This window comes from Pezoporus flaviventris, unplaced genomic scaffold (genome assembly GCF_033815535.1).
Source record: "Pezoporus flaviventris isolate CSIRO_AGI_PZ_B2104156 unplaced genomic scaffold, CSIRO_AGI_Pfla_v1 ptg000013l, whole genome shotgun sequence".
NCBI lineage: Eukaryota > Metazoa > Chordata > Aves > Psittaciformes > Psittacidae > Pezoporus > Pezoporus flaviventris.
In genome coordinates, this window is record NW_026892561.1 from 30,475,737 (window position 1) to 30,496,871 (window position 21,135).

The following is a 21,135-nucleotide window of genomic DNA, read 5'->3' on the forward strand; positions in this document are numbered from 1 at the left end:
CATCCTGGATTTCCCTAATTGCTGCAAACGCTTTTTCTTTTAAAACAAGTCTCTTGATTGCTCAGCAAAACTCTCAAAGCTGTAACATTTGAGGTTTGGATTTTTTATTTCATTTTAATTCTCTAAATGTTTTCCTTTTCTGTGTTTTTTTTTTTTTTTTGTAACTACATGGAAAAGAAAATCAAGCAGATCTGAGAAAAGGGGGAAGAGAAAGAAATGGGAGGGAGCGGAGAGAAGATGAAGGGTTTTCAGGGAAACAGCTAACTGCTGTTTTTCAAACCCCTTCCCATAGCAGAGGATGCAGACAAGGGCACAGGGAGGGAGTTGTCACTGGCAGTGAAGCAGTCCATCATCCTTCAGCCGGGCTGAAGTAGTGTTTGAAGCAGTGCGGTGATAGAAGCAATGGGCCCTTGTTTTATCTCCATATAGATGGTTTGGTTGCAAAAAGTCTAGCATTTCCCCCCACCCCATCCTCTTACACAAAGGCCAAGGAAAATAATTGCTACAAATCCTTGTAGTTCATCACACTCTCCTGTATGCCACACTTCTCAGAAAAAATAAACTAGCTTGGGCAATGGAGAATTGTAAATGTACTTAACAGGTGTAGTTTCCTCTTGCTTCCATCCTTGTTTCAAGTCATGATGCTGTGGACTCTGGGGCTTGCTGTAGGGCAGCAAGTAGCTTTTTTCCTGCTTGTGCTTGGATGCCTACAATAAATGCTATCGGTTTCATGGGCAAACTTTATCTACATCACAACTGAAATTATAATTTCACTAAAATCACTGGCAAAAGTCCCACCAACTTGAAGATACTGCCTAAGTCCCAAGTTTCCTGGGACAGACCTGCCTTCTGAAATGTGTTGGGAAACACAAATGTGTTTTTGATCATGAATATTTAGTTTATATTAAAAATTAATACGTGCTTATTTAAAATTATGGCTGGGACAAGTAGAATATGGTTTGTCAGAACAAACTGGAAGTGTTTGAAGGAATGGGCAGTGTCTGGAGGAAACAGAAGCTGGAATCAGTGGAAATAATGTAGATAAATCAGTTCAAAATGCTTTTTTGCTGGAAAAATGAAACATAAATGATTCTTGCAGTGTATAAGTTGTGTTGAATGAGATATGAATGAGAAGAATTTGTCAAAGCTGTGTGTGCCAGCCGAGGACCTAGGTTTCACAGAGACAAATGAGAATAAATGGTCATCTATGTCTTGGAATGATCCTACCCAAAACAATATTGTCATGCAGGAATAAAAGCATTCATTCCTCCATATGGTGAAATAAAATGCCCCAATGGGTGGTTTTTGTTTGTGGTTTGCTTTTTGGAGGTTTTTCTTTGTGTGTGGTTTTTATGTTTGTTTATTTATTTTTAAAAAAGATTACATTATTCAACCAACCTAGTTGTATATAACCATATACTGATGCCCTCAAGAATCACACAACTACACTACAGTACACACTGCTGAGAAGTCACTTGCAGGAAAAATTGAGGCCTTGTATCGCCTCAGAAACAAATGCTGGAAGCTAGTCTTGCCAGACCTTGAGTTTTTGAAGTGGACAGTATTATAGGATTAATTAATCGATGCTTTTCCTGATTAGTGTATTTGTTATGAGTGCTTCTGTTAGTGTTTCAAGGACTTAACTGCAGTGTATCATAGTATCACTCAAATATAATTAATAATCTCTTATCATAATTGCATAATTAAAAAGCTGTCTGACTGCTGTAAAACCTTCTGTCTCTGCTCTGTGGCAACTTGGTTTTCCAGAGGCAGTTTCCCAAAATTCAGTCCTCCCTGAAATACTTGGGTGTAGCACGCAAATGGATGCACCAGTGGTACCCTGCTGTGTCTGCTGGATCTTCTCCAATAATCCCTCAATTCTTGGTCTTTCTTCACCAGCTGCCTTTACCCTACTGATCCATGCCCCATATTCTCCCCAGGTGGAATACAGGCAGGGGATTCTTTGGGATTAAGGCAGGGCAGGTCCCCAACCTTATGGTTTCCGCAGGGCCTTTTTGCAATGATGAGGTGACTATTCAGGCATGAGAGAGGGGGTGAGGTGGCCAAGCCGTTGTCAATTTGTGGGGTTTTTAACTTATTTATTTCATAGTTAGATTTTAATTTATCGGTGCTTGGAATGAGAATTGCTCAGCTTCCCAAAGCAGATGTATGGGTGTTTGTAGGCTGGTGCTGAAGTGGCTGCTGGCAGGAAGGGGTTAAATTTCTTTTTATTTGTAATGTGCTTTTGAAACAAAACTTCATGACCTGGCTTCCTCCTTTCCTCCCCCCTCCCATCCCCTCCCCCCCCCTTGTTTTTTTTTCCCCTCAAGTGATTACACTTTGCTGCATTATAAGGGGCAAATGCATTTGTGTCTCAGGACCGTACTCTACCAGATACTGACATGTTCACCATCTCCCATGGCTTACCAAACACATCAGGGATGTGGACCTCCCTCTGTTTTCTCATTATGCCAAATAATGAAATGTGGAAATAATTCTAATCCTTTCTTCTGGTTGTGCTGTACCTCTGAAAATACGATAAACTCAATCCAATTAAAAGTCATTACCTCTACAAGGCTCAGTCTCTATCTATAACCTTTGTTTTATAATTCACTCTGTTATCTGTCTTCATTATAATTTGGTAGAATAGTCATCTTTTATTACTGCTTTCTGTTAGAGGCATGTGATTTGCAGTGCTACTTTGTGACACATCTCAGTTTTAAAACAGTAAAGGTCTACTAATGAGTAAAAAGAAGTTCAGTTACACTGATTTATTACATTGAGATAAAGTTTAATTTACATTTATTATAATGCTGTTGGTTTAAGTAATTGTTTTTATTTTAAAATGTTCTTTTGCAGCAACAGTTTTTCACCGTGTCAGGGACTATTTAAGTGCATTAATTTTGCAGTCTTACCCCAGTTCCTATTTTCTATAAATAAAGTGGTTGATCTCACTAATTTTCATTTAACCTTCCCATCCTTAGTTTTCTCCTAAGCTTGTTGGTTTTTCGTGCCATGTCAGTATGAGAATATGTCATATTTACCATTATGGCAATTGAACAATGAACAAAAGCTGGTTCCTTAAATCCATTTTCCTCCCTTAGCAGTAAACAGTACTAAGGGCTCAAAATTTCAAGGCAGGCTCCCCTCCCAGTTTTTCCCTTGGGCCTACTCCACATTAGAGAGTCATGAAAGGCATTAGTGACTATGTGTTAGCTGCTGCAGCTCCACTTGGTTGAAATATTTTACTAAGATACAAATATAAGCTATTCGTTAGAGTTTCAGCATGCTTTGGGCTGCCTCCCAGCCAGTGTGGATCTCTATAGCCTCCTTGCTAGCTGTAGATCTGACCCTCAGTATATCAAAACCTGCAACTGGCACTTTCCTCTTCCCTTACCCCCCACTCTGTGTAACCCAGAAAAGATTTTGAAAGTCAAATATATATTTATTCCATTGAGGAAACTTTATCAACCAGCACCAAAGTTTATTGGTACTAGCTAGTGATATAATGGGTAGTTTAAACCCTGCTAACTGCGAATAATTTTTCAGCGGTGTTTATGATTGCAGTAGACTCTAACAGACCAGAAGTACAGCTAACATAAATATTTCTACCAGAGATGATTGTGCTGGAAACATAAATAAAATTAGACTTAACTTGTAAATAAATTCAGTGCATGCCAGCCAACATTTATAATTCTTTGTTGCTGCATGTAATACAGTAATTTATATGGAAAGTGCACAGGAACACAGGCAGCCAAATTTTGCTTTTCAGTTACACAGGTGCAACTTCCCCAGACATCAAGGAGAGCAGCTCCTGTGCAAATGAAAGTAGAATTTGACCTGTAGTCTCTCAGTGCTGGACCCTAATTAAAAGACAGCGTCTGGTCCACATCAGATGCTTTTTGACTGTGTTACTCAATTAGACATGAATGACACTAGACAGAGCACCAAATGCTACTAGTTATTGTAGGGGTGGATAGTGAGAATTGCCAGAGACGATGGGTAGGTCCCTATTCAGTTACTGTATTATGACTTTGCTGGTCTAGTACCAACATTTGGCAGCACTGAAATTATCCTCCCTCTGAGGCCCGATGTTCTTGAGTTTGTGTTAACTTTGCTTCTTCGCTTTGTTGCCTGCAGACAGATTTCTCCCAAGTGGGTGGTGCTCTTCCTACCGTCAGGAGCTCACTGCTACTTCCAGTATGAGCCTCTCGTTTCAGGGTTATTTTCTGCAGATACAACAATTCAGGAAGCAAAAGCTGCTTCACATGCAAGGAAGGTTTTTAATTTGTCTTGTGAATTATCTGTTACTACAGGTGTGCATCTTGCCATGGGGCACAGACAGAAGCTACTAGGAGACCTAAGTCCTTTGTGTGGGGTACTCCGGCAGTGATCCAAACTGAGGTCCTTTTCCATTCCATGTAGATACTGCAGCCTTCAGTGCAGCACCGTGAGAAGTTGGTGATTTCTGTACTTCAGCCCCAAAGTGTGCTGTGCTCAGGCTGCCTTGGATTGCCTTTTTCTCCTGCCTTTGTGCAGCTTTTCCTACAACTCCCTCTTCTGCCGACACTGCATAACTTTGCTCAGTGCTCCTCAGCACTGCAGTACAGGGAGGCTTTGCTGAGCTCGCTGTATGAATGCCCTCTGCAATCTGTAGTGTCACCAGCACGAAGGGAAAGTTGAAATCTGGGCAACACATTTCCCTCTCATTTTGTAACATTAGTGTCAATCCGAAGAAATTTGAGCAACTTTGGCCAATTCCAGGGCTGATCTCATTTTTTCCTTGGTGAAAGTCTAAAGTAATTACTTCGGATTTAACAGTCATGTAAGAGAAATCAGAATCTGGCCTTTGGGGCCGCTGTGCGGGTGCTTTGGTCTCCCTTACTCTCATTTTGTAGTCCATGAGCATGGTTTGCATGGTTGGGCTTTTGGAGTGTGTTCAGGATAGCTTTGTCTATGTTTTCTCATGCTTGTGTTAGGGTCAAGTAATACAAGTATGCAATGTGAAGACTAAGGTTTGTGAAAGTATTTTTTTCTTGGTAATTGAAGTAATGATTCAAAACTACTTCAAGTGCCATGTTTATCTCTAAACTTGTTTGTAATCTCTTTTGCTGTACAATTTAACTTTCTATTTCTAAAACAGTTTCTCTCTCCCCTGCTGGTTTTATGATTTTTACCTATCTGGGAATTACTAACTCTATTCTGTTTAGAATCTAATCTCATTTGATTAGGTTTGTCTGATGCTTTTCACAATGGGGTCCTACCTGGGGGCCCCAGACTGTGTTACAATACAAATAATAATAAATAATCGTCATTAGGTCTAGCTCCACAGAATAGTTCTGTGAACAGGGAGTGGCACAAACCCGTTTCAAGTATGTTAACTGATAAAATGTTCAAGTGGAGTAATGTAGCTCTTGGCTAGAGTCCCTTCTGTGCCTGGAGATAGTAACCCAATCCCTGTGTGTTTCTAAAGCTAAGGAGCCTTCTCTGCTTCTCTAGAGAACATAAAGGTGACCCACTCTGAGCCACGCCTACCTTGTGTGGGGCTGTCAGGTGGCTCCCATTTAGTTCACCACAGTCTATATACTCCTTTTGAATCTAATGGTTTTCTTTTAATTTTTGCTTTTCCTGATCTCCTGTGTTCTAGACCAATGTAGGTATAATTTGTAATCAATCAGTCCCTGCCTGTAACAGGTTTTGGTTTTTGGTTTGTTTTTTTTTTTTTTCTTTTTTTTCTAACTTGTTCAAACAAATTCAGATAAAGGTATTCCATTAGTATGCAACAGGAAATGCCTGTCTCCTATTCAGATATCCCTGCAAATACTCTGTGCTCATTTCTTCAGCAGTGAATAGAAATGTTAGGTCAAACGATTATAAATGCTTGCTGGTCTCTTTCAAGGATCCATTTCAGTGTTTTGTGGTACATTCAGGTCCACCCTTGCCTCACACAGGAGAGGTGACTAATTTACCTGATCCTACTACTTTTCCTCAAAGCCTTCATTGATGCATCCTAGCCAAAGGCTAGGATATCAACATAGCTAGCATTGCTCAAAGTTACTGACGTGGGATGGACTTCTTCCATCATACAGAGCTAGGATCTTCTGATGTCTAGTCTTTGAGGCTAAGGGAAATCTTTCTCACCTTTGAGAAGTTACAGTCATGAATCGGTGTGTATCTTCCCGTCGCAAAGAACCACCTCCACGTTTATCTCAGCTATTACTTTATCCTGCTTGGAAGATGATGCCATTATAAACACATCTGAAGTAGACTCTCTAGATGCTTTTGCTTCCAGCCTACCTCTTCCATCCAGAGTTATCAGGCATTCAGCTTATGAGCAAGTCACTGGTGGACATATGCATGGTTCCAAGAGCAGAGGACCAGATTTGTGCTAAAGGATTTATCAGTCAGTGGTTGCTTTGGGAATGTGTATCCTCAGGCACAAATTGCCTGACGAAAGGAAGAATGGATAGTCTGTAGGGATGCGTTTCTGTTTGTTAGGGATGGCTTTGGGTCTGAAGATCTGGATACAGCTTTGATCCTTAGAGGACTTAGTGCAAACTTTGGGTTGAAGATCACCCTGAAAAATTGATAGGTGTAACACATCCCCTTGACACGAGATGCCATTGCATGGCATTTCAATTGCAGAAAGGCATGGTTTCATTGAACGTGTGTCCCTGTGTGCTTTTGAAAACAGCATGCCTTTGCCTCACTAGCAATCACAGCCAGTGGAAAGTGGTTTGGGTTGTGTTCAGCAGCTTCTGCCTCCCTCGGTTGTTAATGTCTCCTACCTAATTGCTCTTGGAGAGGAAGAGGGTTCTGAACTGCTAAGAAACATTCAAATGGAAGGAAGTCCTCTCCTCCTTCCAGCCACGCACAGAAGCCCTCTTGGTCTCAAAATGACCCCAGGGCCTGAAGTTATGGCAGTAGCTTTGGCGTGTCACTCTCCTGACCTCATCAGGCACATCCCCAGCATGTAGCCACGTGGACTCTTTCCTGCTGGCGTGCAAGGTTGTGTCAAAAGTGCAAACACAGGTGTCCACCCTGGTATTTTAGTAGCAATTAACCTTTCCTCCTGGGTTTCCTTTGTAGCTTGCTCATGTTTTTATTATGGAATAGTGGTGAAGAATTTTATGGAGGCTAATATTCAAGCTTCCACGTTACCTAATCTCATCTGTTTCCTTATCAGGGGCCTCAATTTTAATTTCATTCCATTTCTAGTGGGGATAATTGTTGGACTTTAAAGAAGCCATCTTGAATTTCAAAACTGCAGTGTTCTCTGTGTGAATGCTATGCAGTTACAGGGAAAAAGATGCTTATCAGCACAGCCCTGGATCTAACTCTGACGTTACACAGATTTTCTATCAATCAGTATCTCATGGTTTTTCTGGAAGTCACTCTGATCCATGTAGGTGTAAATTTTAAGGGGAATAGTCCCACACCCTTTGAAAATGAAGACCAGATCCCTGGTTCGCGTGCATTGGTTTTAATATAGCTCCTTCTTGTCATTAATTTCACAAGTATGTCTTAATGGTCTTCTCATCTCTTGGTCAGTTGTAATTCAAATTCTTGTTTACTTTGAGGTTTAAAAATATATTTTTGCTAGAAAATGTTGCTATTTTGGGCAGAATAATATTTCAGCAATCTGTTTTACCCACACTGTTAGGGCTTTGGGGCATATAGACATATTGTATTTTCCAGAGCTTTCAAACTGAAAATCTGTGTTTAACAACGACATCGGGTGTGGCAGCTGGAAATCAAAGGAGGCACAATAGACCCAGCAAATGGACTTGTCTCCCTGCCAGGCTTCCAGAAGCCAATTTATCAGCTGCAGGTTTGACCCTATATGGCTAAAACCGAGTGTAGCCAGGATGACTGAGATAAGTATAACCAAGGCCTTTGAGTCTGCCAGAGAGAAACTGAACTGGACTGTCCCTCGGGGAGAAGAAACATCTGTAAAGCTATGCTTGCTTTAATGTTTAAGGCTCAGCTTGTGCTGGCTCGTGGGCAGGCACTGCTGGCAAGTGGGGCTGAGGAAGGTAGCCCTTCGGGGTCATTGCTTATGTTGAATTAAACAATTGGGTGAGCTGCTTCAGTGTTTGGTGGAGAGCTGAGTGTAGCCGTGGGACACAGGGAGAGCCTTAGTTTTATGAGGCACTGCTTGGTGGAACGGGGACAACAACAGTGACTGTGAGATGAGCTTTTTAAAGAGTTTGAGTGTCAGGCACCCAGCTGTCATGGAAAATCAGTAGGATTGAGATGCTGAAGTTTTTAAGCCCCCTCTTCAGTGAGCCATGTGCTTATTATCATCCAGATCACTTTCCTTGTGTCATTTCTCTTCCTGCACCCCATGTGTATACACAGGTTGCGATTTTGGGTTTTTCTTTTTTCTCCCCTCTCCTGCTTCAGAACCAGCTGAAGTCTTTTAGGCAGGACTGCAATCTAAACAGCTGGGGGAAGACATCTGAATGGGAGCAAGCTTGCCCTGGGTGGATGCAGCATTGCTGCTGGCCTATAAAGTCAGGGAGTGCATTGGGGTTTTGGGGATGCGCAGACCAACCTCTCCCACTCCCTCCACCACACTGGAGTGGAGCCGTGTCTGGGGCAGCAGCAATGCCACAATGTAACAGAGATGGCTGGTAAAGTGGTTGTCTCAGTGCAGGGCAAAGTGAATGGCAGCATCCAGGTGGACCTCTGTCTCTACCCTTGTCATGTATTTTCTGTCGCTTGCAGTCTATGCCGAGTTTTGCTGTGGCCAAGAAAGTACAGACACGGGCTCACAGGTGCTAGGCACAGAGCAAGCTCTCTGCACTAGTGATTTCATGAACCCTTCAGCACTTTCGCCAAAATCAGCACCACTGAGCTGTGACAAGCAGAATTTCTGAAGCACAATCACTGGAAAATCCCTCTGTGTGTCCTTCTCAGCTAAATGGTAGAGCCAGTCAAGATACTCTGCTACTCAGTGTCAGGTATTAGAAAAGTGACAAATTCATCAATATTAGGTTCGATTGTTAAGTGCAGGGGGAGTCTGCCAAACCAGAGGCCAAGCGAATGGGTAGCTGAACTTTTTTGTGACATGTATGAGGTCATAGCCAGTGCCACATAAAAGAAAGAAAAACAGTTCATGGCTGTGAATAAATTGCTCACAGATGAAGAATCCAATTTGCCAGTCATGTGATGGGAGCAATCTATTCAAATGATTTGTTATGTCCCAGTGTTTGTCTTAGTACTAGAAGCATGAAAGCACAGATATAAAAATGTGAGATAATATGTAACAAAGATGTGAGAGACAATGGGCTATGACCAGTTTCCAGTGGAAAAGGCATACAGTGCTAATCTACCATGGATAGTTTCTTGTATGAGCAAAAAATTGAAAGGACACTTTAAAGTTTCCTATTTCTTCACCAAAATGTAGTAATTCTGAATGCCAAGCCCAGCCTAACACTTGGATTTCTGGGCCAACTGTATTATGCAAATATCCTCATGAGCAGATCTTAAATATTCAATCTCTCAACTGAATTCCTTGGAGAATAGTATTCTTGCCTCTTATTAGGTTAGAATTAAGTGAAATGAATTCTGATGTGTAGGAAAAGTACAGTAACATTAATAAAGTTAAATAAATGTAAATAATCAAGAAGACGTTTGGTTAGTTTGTCTTTTTGCTCCTTTTGCATGTATTTTTGAGTTGAGTGCTGTATTGCTTGTGCAGTTAAAGCCCCTGCTGAAGTCACTTGGCCTTTTTTGACTGAAAGGAATTTACAATCAGCCTTACATTTTGAGCTGTCAAAACTAGTGATGTTTTGCATCTTTTTTTTTTTTTTTTGCCTTCTAAGCCCCAGTGATGAAGTTTTTTCTAATGTGTTTTGGATCTGTCCCAGGGTTTTTTTGCAACTGTAAGAGGAGAATGTTCATGTTCTCTGTAAGGTGCTGTTTGGATCCTGAACTTATTTTAGACCATTGCGTTTCTCGGAGGTCAGTGGTAAGATGCTGATTTACATCAGCTGAAGTTCTTTCCAAGAGTTGTGTGGTAGGCTGGATCCTTTCCTCTAAGACTAATTGGCGACCATCAAACTTAATTTTGGCTATTTTAGGTTCAATCTGTCTCTCTGAAAAACCAGTAAAGCTTTCCTGCTTTTCACTTCACTTAGATTTCAGTTGTAATGTATAATGCAGGCTTTCAGTTGTAATTTCAAAGCGTATGCAATGCAAAGCGCTATATCCGGACCAGATTGGACAATAGGGTGTGCCTGCATATACATCTGTATGTAATTCCCTTGCTTGTGTTCAGTGATGGAAACCACTTTTGATGTCGGGTATATTGAGAAGCACTGTGTACCCCCAGGCCTACAATAAGGAAAAGGCTCAGCTCCTTCCAGGGTGAGGCTCCGCTATAGGAGCAGTGATTGATGAAGGTACTGCCTGTCTTCCAAACTGTCTTCTTCATTTTTTATGTGCAGGCTGAAAGGGTTTCATATGCAAAATCTGTCAGGATATTTCAAATCCTACTGTTTGGCTTTATTTTACAGGTGATGAATGTTTGTATGAAAGCTTTCCTGAACTTCCTTTGGAGGAAGTGCCAGAAGCTGATGGAGAGGCTCCAAATGTCCAGTGTCCAACATCCGTCAGCATTCAAGAGCCATCTTCTCCAGCGACCTCCAGTGAAGCTTTCACGCCAAAGGAGAGCTCTCCTTACAAGGCTCCAATATATATTCCTGATGACATTCCCATTCCTTCAGAGTTTGAGCTCCGAGAATCCAACATTCCTGGAGCAGGATTAGGGATATGGACTAAAAGGAAGATTGAAGCAGGGGAAAAATTTGGCCCTTTTGTAGGAGAGCAGCGGACACACCTTAAAGATCCCAGTTACGGTTGGGAGGTAAGATACTGTGTACATTCTTTCGGTCTGTTGAACTCTCTTGCGTGTCTATAAACACAGAACTATTTGCAGAATTTGAGTTCTATCCTGCAGCAGTAGGGGAATATTTGTATGCATGAAGACTGCTTTTTGGCCTCTCACATCTTTCTGGGTGGAAACAAGTATAAAATGAGGAAAAAAGGCAGGATTTATTGTTGCTCTTCATGCATGAAATGTGTCTGGGTATTGGCAGGTGATGCCTCTTTTGTGAAAAAAAGAGGAATAAGTTGTGTTGTTGGAACATTTCTGTACCATTTTTAGTCTGCTCTTGGACGGTCCCGCAGTATGTTTGTGAGTGAGGGATTTGTGAATGACACTGCACTGTTTGAAAAGAAACTGGATGCTGCTTTCAGGGTTGTTTAGTCGCCACTTTCTGTCAACAGTGATTGCAGTAGCCCTAAAATGTAGTGCTGTGCAGCTAAAATCACTATTGCAGAACCTTGTGCTACTTGGGAACTTTGAAAGCTGGGGATTTGATCCTGCTTCCATTTAATTTAATGGGAATTTTGCCGTTCATTTGAAGTATGCTTGGATATGGGGATGATGTGGCTCATGTCACTTTGTCAGGTGCTCTGAGAAATCTTGCTTTTCCTGAAGGAAGGAAGGCCTACTTTGGTGACTACTGCAGTTGTCTCTTGCTTTTCCTGTCTTCAGGGCTAACATGTTTTCCTTGTTGTGGTTTCACTGAGGAGCTGGCCGAGATGCAGGTCCATGGTAAGGGCTTTAGACCCCAAGTGGTGCAGGTTGCCAGTTGTGTTATGGTATAACAAATGCTCTTGCGTGGGTTTATTCATAGTTTTAACAATGTTCTGTAGAAACAGAGTGCAATCTCAGCTTTCCATCTGCATGTTTCCTTTGGTTTCTGATAAGCAGAGAAGTGGAGAGTTTGCACAGCTCTCCAGGGGCACTGCTGACCTCTGGAGAGATGGGAGTTTCATTTTCCCAGGAAAAATGGAGTTTCACTGTAGGGCAGAGCTTTTCAGATACGGTGGAAAATAGAGGTTTTATTTGCTCTTAACTGTTCATAAATACTCAGTGAGTTCATTCTAAACTTTCCATCCAGCTGTTTAAACTCTGGAGACCTGTGACTATATGACAGAATAGTGTCAGAAGAAATTATAGACCTGGCAGCACTCTGTCGTTAACAGACCCTGATGCAATATAGTTCCTGGTGAGAAATCTTTATTATTTGAAAAAGGCACCAGGAAACCATAAAATCTGACCTTTAACCTGACCACAATTAAGCTCAGATACTGATAACAGAAATTGGAGCAAAACTGCTGAGACATGGCTGTACATGCAGGTTTAGCATATTCCAAAATTAAGGTATTTTAGACTGGATCCTCAGCTGGTGTGATGGAGGATAAACCTTGTAAATCTGAGGGAAACTCATCCTGATTTTCACACCCTTAGATCTTGATAATATGCTGCAATATTAGAGAGTAGTTTTCCGCTTAAAATAGTTAGGATTTGGGGGTCTACAGAATCCAGACAAGAAATACATGTCTTGATAGTGCTGGAAGCCCAGCTGGCAGATAAAATCCCTTTCAAGCTGCAGGATTTGTGCCATCTGAACAGTGTTATGTATTTGGGATGGCTGGGGAGATGCTATTGAAAAGTCTTGGAGCAAAATCATACAAAATCAACAGGCAAGTCCCTCTGCAATTTGGCCACTCATCTAGAAGTACCCTGCAGTGTCCAGGGGACCTTGAAACAGTATTTTTCAAGCAAGTGTGTTAAGTGCATATAATAACTGAAGGGAGACAGAGAAATGCTGGTTACCAGAGTTTACTCAATGAGTAAAGTGGCACGTAGTGAAGGTTAGGGCTGAAGGACAGATGTGGGGAACACCTAGTAGTGCTGGAGAAGATCTTAACAGTGCCCACCCACATGCTCATCATCACACTCCTCTGGAAACTACCACTTTGACTTGTGCCTTGGGATTAAAAAGGGAAAAAGAAGCTGTTACTAATATGTGGGTTCAGGCAATGTCAAAGAAAGTGTGGGATGGCAAGGGAAAGATATCATTTATTGAGGTTGAAGTACAGTCACGGGAATTCAAGTTTTTCTGTTGTCAGATTTTCTGCCTGAATGGGCACTTGTGGGAAACAGGGCATTTGTCCTGCTGGGTGCCGATAAGTCATTTAACAAATGGGGAATTCAGTCTGCTGATATAATAGTGAAATTTCATTCTTATATTTGAAATATAGGAAGGATAAAACTAAAGTTTCTGTACGCTACTGACCATGGATTTAAGTGACTTTGTAGCCAGAGAGGTTTTAAAGTCTTTCCACATTTATGCTTGCCGAGTGAATTGCACTGATGTAGATAAGGTCACAATATTCTCTTATGTTTGATTATGTGTAATTCCTAGAATACTTCATGGCTGTATAGAAGCCAGCCATGTCTGGTGGCTTCAAAAAGTGGGATGTCTCAACCGGCTCACACCGCTCACCGATCCCACAGGCCAAAGAAAACATTTTGCTGTGTCCTGGCTTACTTATTTCTTCACCTCACACATGCATTGCTCTGAGAAGTACATAATGGGGTTGCAACATTGCTAATGCTTGTGTGCTTATGTAATTCTCTCAAATAGACTCCCCTGTGGCTTCAGAGATGATTAAGTTATTGAAAAAAAATCAGTCTTTCAAATTTATCTGCATTTTTCTCAGTTTAAGGTGAAATACTGCATGTATAATGGTGTTTTATTCTCAAAGATGATGAAGGAAAAATGTCTTTTCAAGAAAATAGTATAAATGTTAAAATATTTTTGGAAGTAAAGCTGAACATCTTCCTCAGCTGTTTTTTGATGCTGCCTATGTTACTGACTTTGCTGTAAAAGATTTGCTCCTTTTCTGCAGTTGTTTAGGATTGCTCTAGGTAGCCTAGAGTCTTAAACTAGAAAACTTCAAACTAAAACCCTACATAACAAGGAAGAGTTTATAGCTACAGACAAACTTGAATGGAAAAGGCATTCTTATTCCCTTGCAAAAGATTGTCATAGTTTTGGATATTTCCAGCTGTGGGATACTTCCGACTTCCAGTTTTTGTGACTGACATCTGAGTTGATACTAGGATTAGCCTGTTGTGATTGGGAGGCAAGTGGAAGCTGGAGGAACTGCTGCTGTTAAATTTTGCAGCCAAGCAGTTGATGATAAAGAAAAATTTGCTGCAGGAGGTTGAGGAATTTCATGTGGCCTGTTCCTATGTTCCCTTATAGCAAGACTCTCTATGGCATTGACACAGAGTTTTGTCAGAGCAAGACTTAAGAAAACAATGTCTATTATATCCATTTATATACTTCAGCCATAAAACACACTGTGGGACAAAGAGAATTTGTTGTGATACAGTTGTGCTTGGGTCACGATTGGAGTGCTGTAGACCAATTTAAGTGAAAAGCTGTAAATTTGAATTTTATCTCATTTTGTGGCTCTAGAGCTGAACATTATCTAATCAGGTATTGGTTAGCTAAAGTACGAATCGAACAGGGGGTCACTGGACAAGGGGAAAGGTCGAGCTTTTTTGCAGTTTATCACTGAGGTTTTAGTATTTGCCGGCAGCCTGAATATCCAAGGGGGTCGGGAGGCTGTTGCTCAGTGGTTGTTTGAAAAAGGAAAATTGACTGCTGCTTAATCAACAAAGAAAACAAGCTTTTAAGGGATGGCAGTAATTTTTTTCAAACAAAAGCAAGGGAACACAAATTTAGTGATTTCATTGTGGTTCATGCCCTGCTATGAAAAACAACTAGGAGAGTATTTCAAAGAAAGCCTTTCAATAGGTCACCAAAGCACATGTACCTATCTTCGACCAGCATCTTCCAGAGTATGTCAAATACTCAAATTCAGGTCTCTTGCTGTTATAACAAACTCAAAGTCTTATTCACGGGGACAATTTCTTCACAGCTCTTTTTATGCTAAACTTTTATTTCTTTACTACGAAGGCAAAAATAGGAGCAATAAACTCTAATAAATCAAACTTGTCGCAGAAGTAAAAAAATATTTTAGAGCTTTGTAAAGCAGCATAAAATCTGTTTATAGAGCAGAGTATATTTTCCTGTCATGACAGTGAGGTTAAAAAACATCTCAGTTTTGGTAGAGTATGCTTGAGCTGATGCTATTGCTTCTAAATAGAAATTAAGAGGTTATTTTTTTACTTCTCTAACATTCTTGATGTTAGAGATGCAGCTTGGGGAAAGCTGCACAGCTTCCTAAAAATTGTTCTGGAGTACAGGCTTCCCACTAGTTTACAGACACCGAATAGTTGCAATTTTGAGTTTCAATTATGCAGTTTTTGGTTATCTTTTGTTTTTTTTTTTTTTTTAACTAAAATTTATTCTGGGTTCTAAGTGTACATTTACCTTTATGAAAATTAATATGTTACAAAATGTAAAATTATAGGGTTTTAGAGCTGGAATCTAGTGTATATGCTCCCAAATTTGGGTTTTAACACCTAAGCTGATAGCTTGGTTTTCGTGCTCTTAGCATCCAAAAACTTCCAGTGTAATCAATGGTAGTTAACAGCCAATTATTTTCTAAGTTTAGATGGGATTCACACATCTTGAAACTGAAATTAAGCTATTTCGTAATAAACAGCAACAATGCTGAAGGAGATAATTCGCTGTAGTCGGTGAAATCACTCTGGGAGAGAGCAGTAGATTGTCACTTTCAAAAGGAAGGATAAAACAAAATCTTTATCACTTCTGAATATTTTTCTTAGGGATTTGGAGTTTGTCCTAGAGTTGAGTACCTCCCACCCCCTTAATTTTCTGCTGTTGTTTGACACTCACACTACACTGGCTTTTACAGACCAGATCTTGACCTTTCCTTTAATTATTTTTAAGAGCATTAACATGCAAAGTGACTCCACACTCCACCAGGTGGTTGGAAAGTTGGAAAGTGTAATGTAGATCCCTTATCTATGCTTTGTATACGGATTTCAGCAGTATAGGGACTCCAGGAACCTTTGCAAAAATTGCTGTTGAAGCAAACACAGGAATAAGAATGTGGGTTATTCTGTGTTTGGAATTAAAAAGGAATTATTTGTGGAGGGTGGGGATGCTTTTTGATCAATTCAACACCGATGTGGGTTTGCAGATAGCGTGTTCTCAGATCAACAGACCATCCACTTCTGGCAGCTGCAGGTGGGGGTGACATCCTTACCTTTTTTTTAATACATAGGTGATGTTTTATCCCATTTGGAGATCAGCTCTGCAAGTCATAGAGTACTCTGGCTGAGATCCAATAAAGCACTTAGGCATGGGCTTATCATCAACAGGATTATCCAGGTGTTTGAGTTAAGCATGTGCTTAGCTGCTGTATTAAGCCCTCTGTAAGGGACATAGTGTTCAGTGCCACATAGGATGGAGTTCATACCATACATCTCGCCTTGGGTGAGTATGCACGACAGTGCTTAAGACAGCTCCTCGAAAGTTGTGTACAAAAAAGACATTACTTACAGTGCTGCTAATGTTACCAGTCTGAATTCTTCTGTTGTTTGCATCTGTGTCTTATGGTGAGGTTGTGACTGTCAGGTGCTACTGCACTAATAGGAGTCCTCTAGCAAGGCAGACAGATGCTTCATGATCACTCTGAGAGGTGATGTCGGCTGTATACCTCAATCAGCTACCTGGGCATTAACACCAGCTTTCTCCCTGCTCAGAGGGCATAGTTTATAATTACAAATGAGCAAACAATAGGTCTGAGTAGCAAGATATGAGCAGGTGGACTTGTCATTCAGTTTGAATTAAATGTATTGACAGCAAAGAGGGGCTGTTGGTCCTTTGAGGTGTTTTATGGGAATGGAAGATAGTTAGGACACAGGGACAAAACAGAGTAGTCTGCTGTTGTCTTTTTCTACTGTTCCTTACCTCGACTGTTAGTTAACATGATTAAGCACAGTGGGAGGTTGGTGGGATGTCATACTCTGTTTTTTTTTTGACAAAGCCAACAGCCTTCCCTTGCTCAGGCAAAGCTGCTGCTTACTGGAAGGGGAGTACAAACAAGATCTGCCGAGCTCCCCTCCCTTCTCTAATGGAGCTCTTCTCAGAAAATATTCAAAACTGTATTGCACAAAGTAGTGAGAGGCTGTAGCAGCTGCCAGAAAAGAAGTGCCACCCCCCCCGTCCTAAGCCAGTTGTAGCACCAGGACTGCTGTTCAAGGGGCTACGAAGTCATGCAGCCAACCAAAGTCACTGTGGCAGCAGTGTCAGGAAGAGATTTTACAGGAGGCTGAGTGGGTGCTGGCACGGCATAGCTGTGAAATCTCACATAAAACATTGTCTCAATTAAACCTGAAGTGGTTTGTGTGGAATTGATTATTTCTCCACCCACAGTGGATGCTCCACCATTTCATGGTATGGTTCTAAAGCCACAGAACCTCTCTGTAGGTCTGTGTGTGTATTCCCCACACAACCATTGAGGTTTTAATTTAATCAGAAGGAGCATTAACTCCTGAGGGAAGCAGAGTGAAACCATAAGGGTCAAGTGGACTTAGAACTAGAAGAGGAAAAGGAAATTTTATACCTTCTTCAGAGCAGAACTTGGGGGATGTTTCAGGAATTTGTATTCTTCAAAATGTGAGGTGATTGTTATTTGCCCAGGTAGATTTTACTCGAGCCCAGTAGCACTTTGTCCAAGCACTAAAAAAACAGTGAAAAGCTGACACTGATGTAGATTTATACATTTTCAAAGGTGAAGAAAAATAATTGAGATGTGTCAGTTGTCCCTTTAGAAGACAAAACCTGTAAATTGAATTTAGCCATTAAGAAAGATAACATCAGAAAGAAAAACCAAAAAGATAGAACTGAAGAGAATAATAATTGTGTCTGATAGAACTGACAATCAATCATAATTCTTCCCATTAAATAAATATGTTATAAAAAAATCATTATGAAATGCCACATTATGCAAGCCAGGATTCAAAGATGAGTTCTTTGCATTAAGTACAGGAGATGCCATTAAGGAAAACAGTCAATATGTCACTAAGCCATGGCCTGTAAAATTAAATTGATTTGGTAAATGTAAGTAAGATAGATCTGTTTGCTTTCATCATCAATTTTGAGTGGGTGAACAGGTGATGTCACCAACCTGGGAGCGATAAAGATGCAGGACCATCTGGAAAGCTTTGTGATGGATGGGCAACTGCTTTTGGATAGTGACAGTGCTGCGGTACTTTGTCACTTGGGATGCAGTACTTAATAACTTTTCAATACCATCATAATAAATTTCACTGCCTTATTAATATAGAAATGGTGAGTTATTACTGTGATGGCTATTGTAAATAACAAGAGATGCAGCTGTCAAAAGCTGATTATTTGGGCATGTTTCTTTAAGCAACACAGTTGACTTGGGATAATCAACGTATGTCTATACCAGCAGAGTTTATTGCTCTTGTCAAAAGAAAAAGCTGCATTATTCAAAAATTATATGAAGTCCATAATAAACAAGTTTAATATATTATCAGACTTTTCCTATAAGTTTCCTAACATAGAACAATAAATCACATTTAATAATGCCTTTCTGTGTACAATAATATCCTTATGCTATAATAATGTCCTTTCCTAACTCTTCACCAAACACAGAAGTTCTGAAAAAAACAGAAAGGTGTCTCTCACTCATCAGAACACTTACAAAATTAAATCTCCCTATTTCATTAAAAGGCTACTTTGGGTATAAAGCTGATGGGCTCTAGCTGTGTCTTTTATTTTTATTTTTTTTATTTTTTTAATTGAACAGATGTAGCTAAAAGTAATCTATGACAAAGAAATACAGACAAAATTATAACCATGTGTCCCTAAATACTGGCAGGAAAAAGCATGTGTGGGTGTTTTATGAAAAGCCCAGGACTGCTCTGTGACATTGCTGCTAATGTCATCGGTCTGAGGACTGGAAAGAAACAAAATGCATAGATAGCTGTTAGCAGAAGATGAATTACCAGATCAATCATTTAGCACCATTCAGAGTATTATACCATTGTTCCCTGTGAAGATAATGAAATCAATGATGTCTTCATTATTTGTGTAAAGAGACACAAACTTGTTAAGAACATCCAAAGCTTCCAAAGCTCCTCAAACATTATTTCCGTTGTTGTTTTTCATTTTGGATTTTTTTTTTTTTATTTTTTATTTTTTATTTTTTTTTAACCCTACTGACTTTGCCTTTCAGGCTCTAGCTTTGTCCTTCTTTTCAATTAAATGTCTCTCCACCATTTCTATGACTGCTGAAAAGAAAGCCAGCAGTCTATTAACAGGCAATAAAGTTCAGGAAGCCTAAGACTAGTTTCTTGGGTCAGAGGTGAAAATTGCATACTAAATGAAACAAAGGTGTGTCTTGATGGCTCAACAAGCAGTGGAGAGAGTATACATGTGGGCAGGAGGAGATGGTCATCATTAAACAGAAGCTAATGAAGAGAGGAGTTAGTGTATGGCAAATTTATTATTAATCCAAGTGAACAGAGAACTTTTTAGAGGATATAGCACTGAGATTTGGCATTTAAACCACTACCATTGAAATCTGGGCATTTGGTTTAATAAAGACATTACCGAACTTTAAAAACAAAACAAGAACCCCAACTCCTGCTTGCCAAAGCCTACAGACTGGGATGTGTGTTTGTCAGAATGGTAAAAAAATATACTTATTTGGAAGTAGAGAATAGAAACCAATAATTGGCTAATGGGGATATTTCCACCCCAGAAAACATTACTACAGCATTTTATTGACCTGACAGGCCTCATGTTTCCTGGCTGAATGGCAGTGGCACACACAGGAGGGAGGACATAGGTTGTCATAATCCAGCCCGATATTCTGTGATCATGTTAAATTTGGCACATACAATCAGCAATAGTTTGGAAAAAATACAAATGTTAAGTAGACCTTCCCTTTAAAATACGGTTTTAACATTTAGCATGGAAAGATGTAAAAGATCCCACAAAAAGCATAACATTTCATCAGGTGAAGCCTATGACCCCCCTATAAAGGGGCTCTTGTGTATAGTGGGTTTCCCAAAATGTTGTTCTTAGTCTTAACTTGATGAAGTGTATTGGCAACATGCATGAAGCAGGCTTTTTACGTACTGTATTTGAGACCCGGTGTGTAGCTGTTCAGGATTTCTGAGGGTAACATTCAGTGCCCTCCTATCTTCTTAAAATGGCCTCAAGTGGTAAATTGGATTTCAAAAAGTGTAGCTATGGCTGTATGGGTATTACATTAAAAAATTAAATATGAATATTCATATTTTCTGAGAAATTTGTGGTCATAGTATTTCTGTTGCTTACAGCAGAAGCTATTTCAAAGCCATGGCAATAATGCTGATTTTGTGCAAAAATGTAAATCTCCTGGATAGGAAAATGAAAGTTTAGGTATGGGAAAGCTTCAGCATTACTGCATTTACAGAAAATATTCTTTAAAGACAAATTCAAATAGTGATAACCTCTGCACAAGCTAAAATTTGCATGTGAATGTGCAAAAAGTAATTTTTCTTACTAGGTTTAATAAGCATCAACCTATTGGGAATACTACAATGTCTAGGCACCCAAATAAGCAGTTAACAAGGAAGAGAGAAAGCAGTTTTTCTTTCTTTAATGCTAAACCCAGAAATTATCCTACCAAGTCCTCTGTGTCTGAACAGAAAGATGGTGCTGATGCCCAGGGAGAGCACCACTGTGTTGCAGTGCCTTGCTGTGACCTTTGAAATATGCCTTCTTTTTTGCCCAGAGGACAATATTTTACTATTTCCCTCAGGTAAGACTATACAAAGAGGCTTTTTTTTCTAATTTGTTTGAAGATCCGTGGTCTCAAAAGCATTTCCCTTGACCACCTGACCCCAGGCAGTTCACTTCTCTTTTCTTCCCTTGTCACTATTTTCTTCCTCCTCCCATAGCCAGCGCTACTGTCCTCCACATGGTCCCAGAACCTTGTAGTCAGCTGGGATCCTTGTTCAGCCTTGTGAAAAACCTTGTAATTTCCTTCTGCACAGCCTCTTCTAAATCCTTTGCAAGTCCGATCCATTTCTGGCCCTTACATCTGGCCCTCATCTTCCTCACTTCATTTTTCAGTAGGTCACTGCCATAATGGTAGCCTTTGCCTCTGGCATTCGTTGTGTACACAGTTTGCTAACCTGATTGTCTTTAGGTGCTTGCATAAATTTTAGTCTTCTGCTGCATCCTTTCCTATCTTAGCTCTCCTCATGTCAACATTTCAGTGTCCATTGGTCCATCTAGGCTTGGT

The 21,135-nt window shown here is 40.3% G+C and overlaps 1 protein-coding gene across 6 annotated transcripts in view; it reads left to right on the plus strand.

Moving 5' to 3' along the window:
• MECOM (MDS1 and EVI1 complex locus) overlaps positions 1 to 21,135 on the plus strand; it is a 342,326-nt gene that overhangs the window by 140,856 nt on the left and 180,335 nt on the right. For all 6 annotated transcript variants that reach the window (XM_061452588.1, XM_061452589.1, XM_061452590.1 and 3 more), the window contains exon 2: positions 10,524 to 10,873. In XM_061452588.1, coding sequence (XP_061308572.1) covers positions 10,524 to 10,873 — 350 coding nt within the window. The remainder of the gene's footprint in view (positions 1 to 10,523; positions 10,874 to 21,135) is intronic.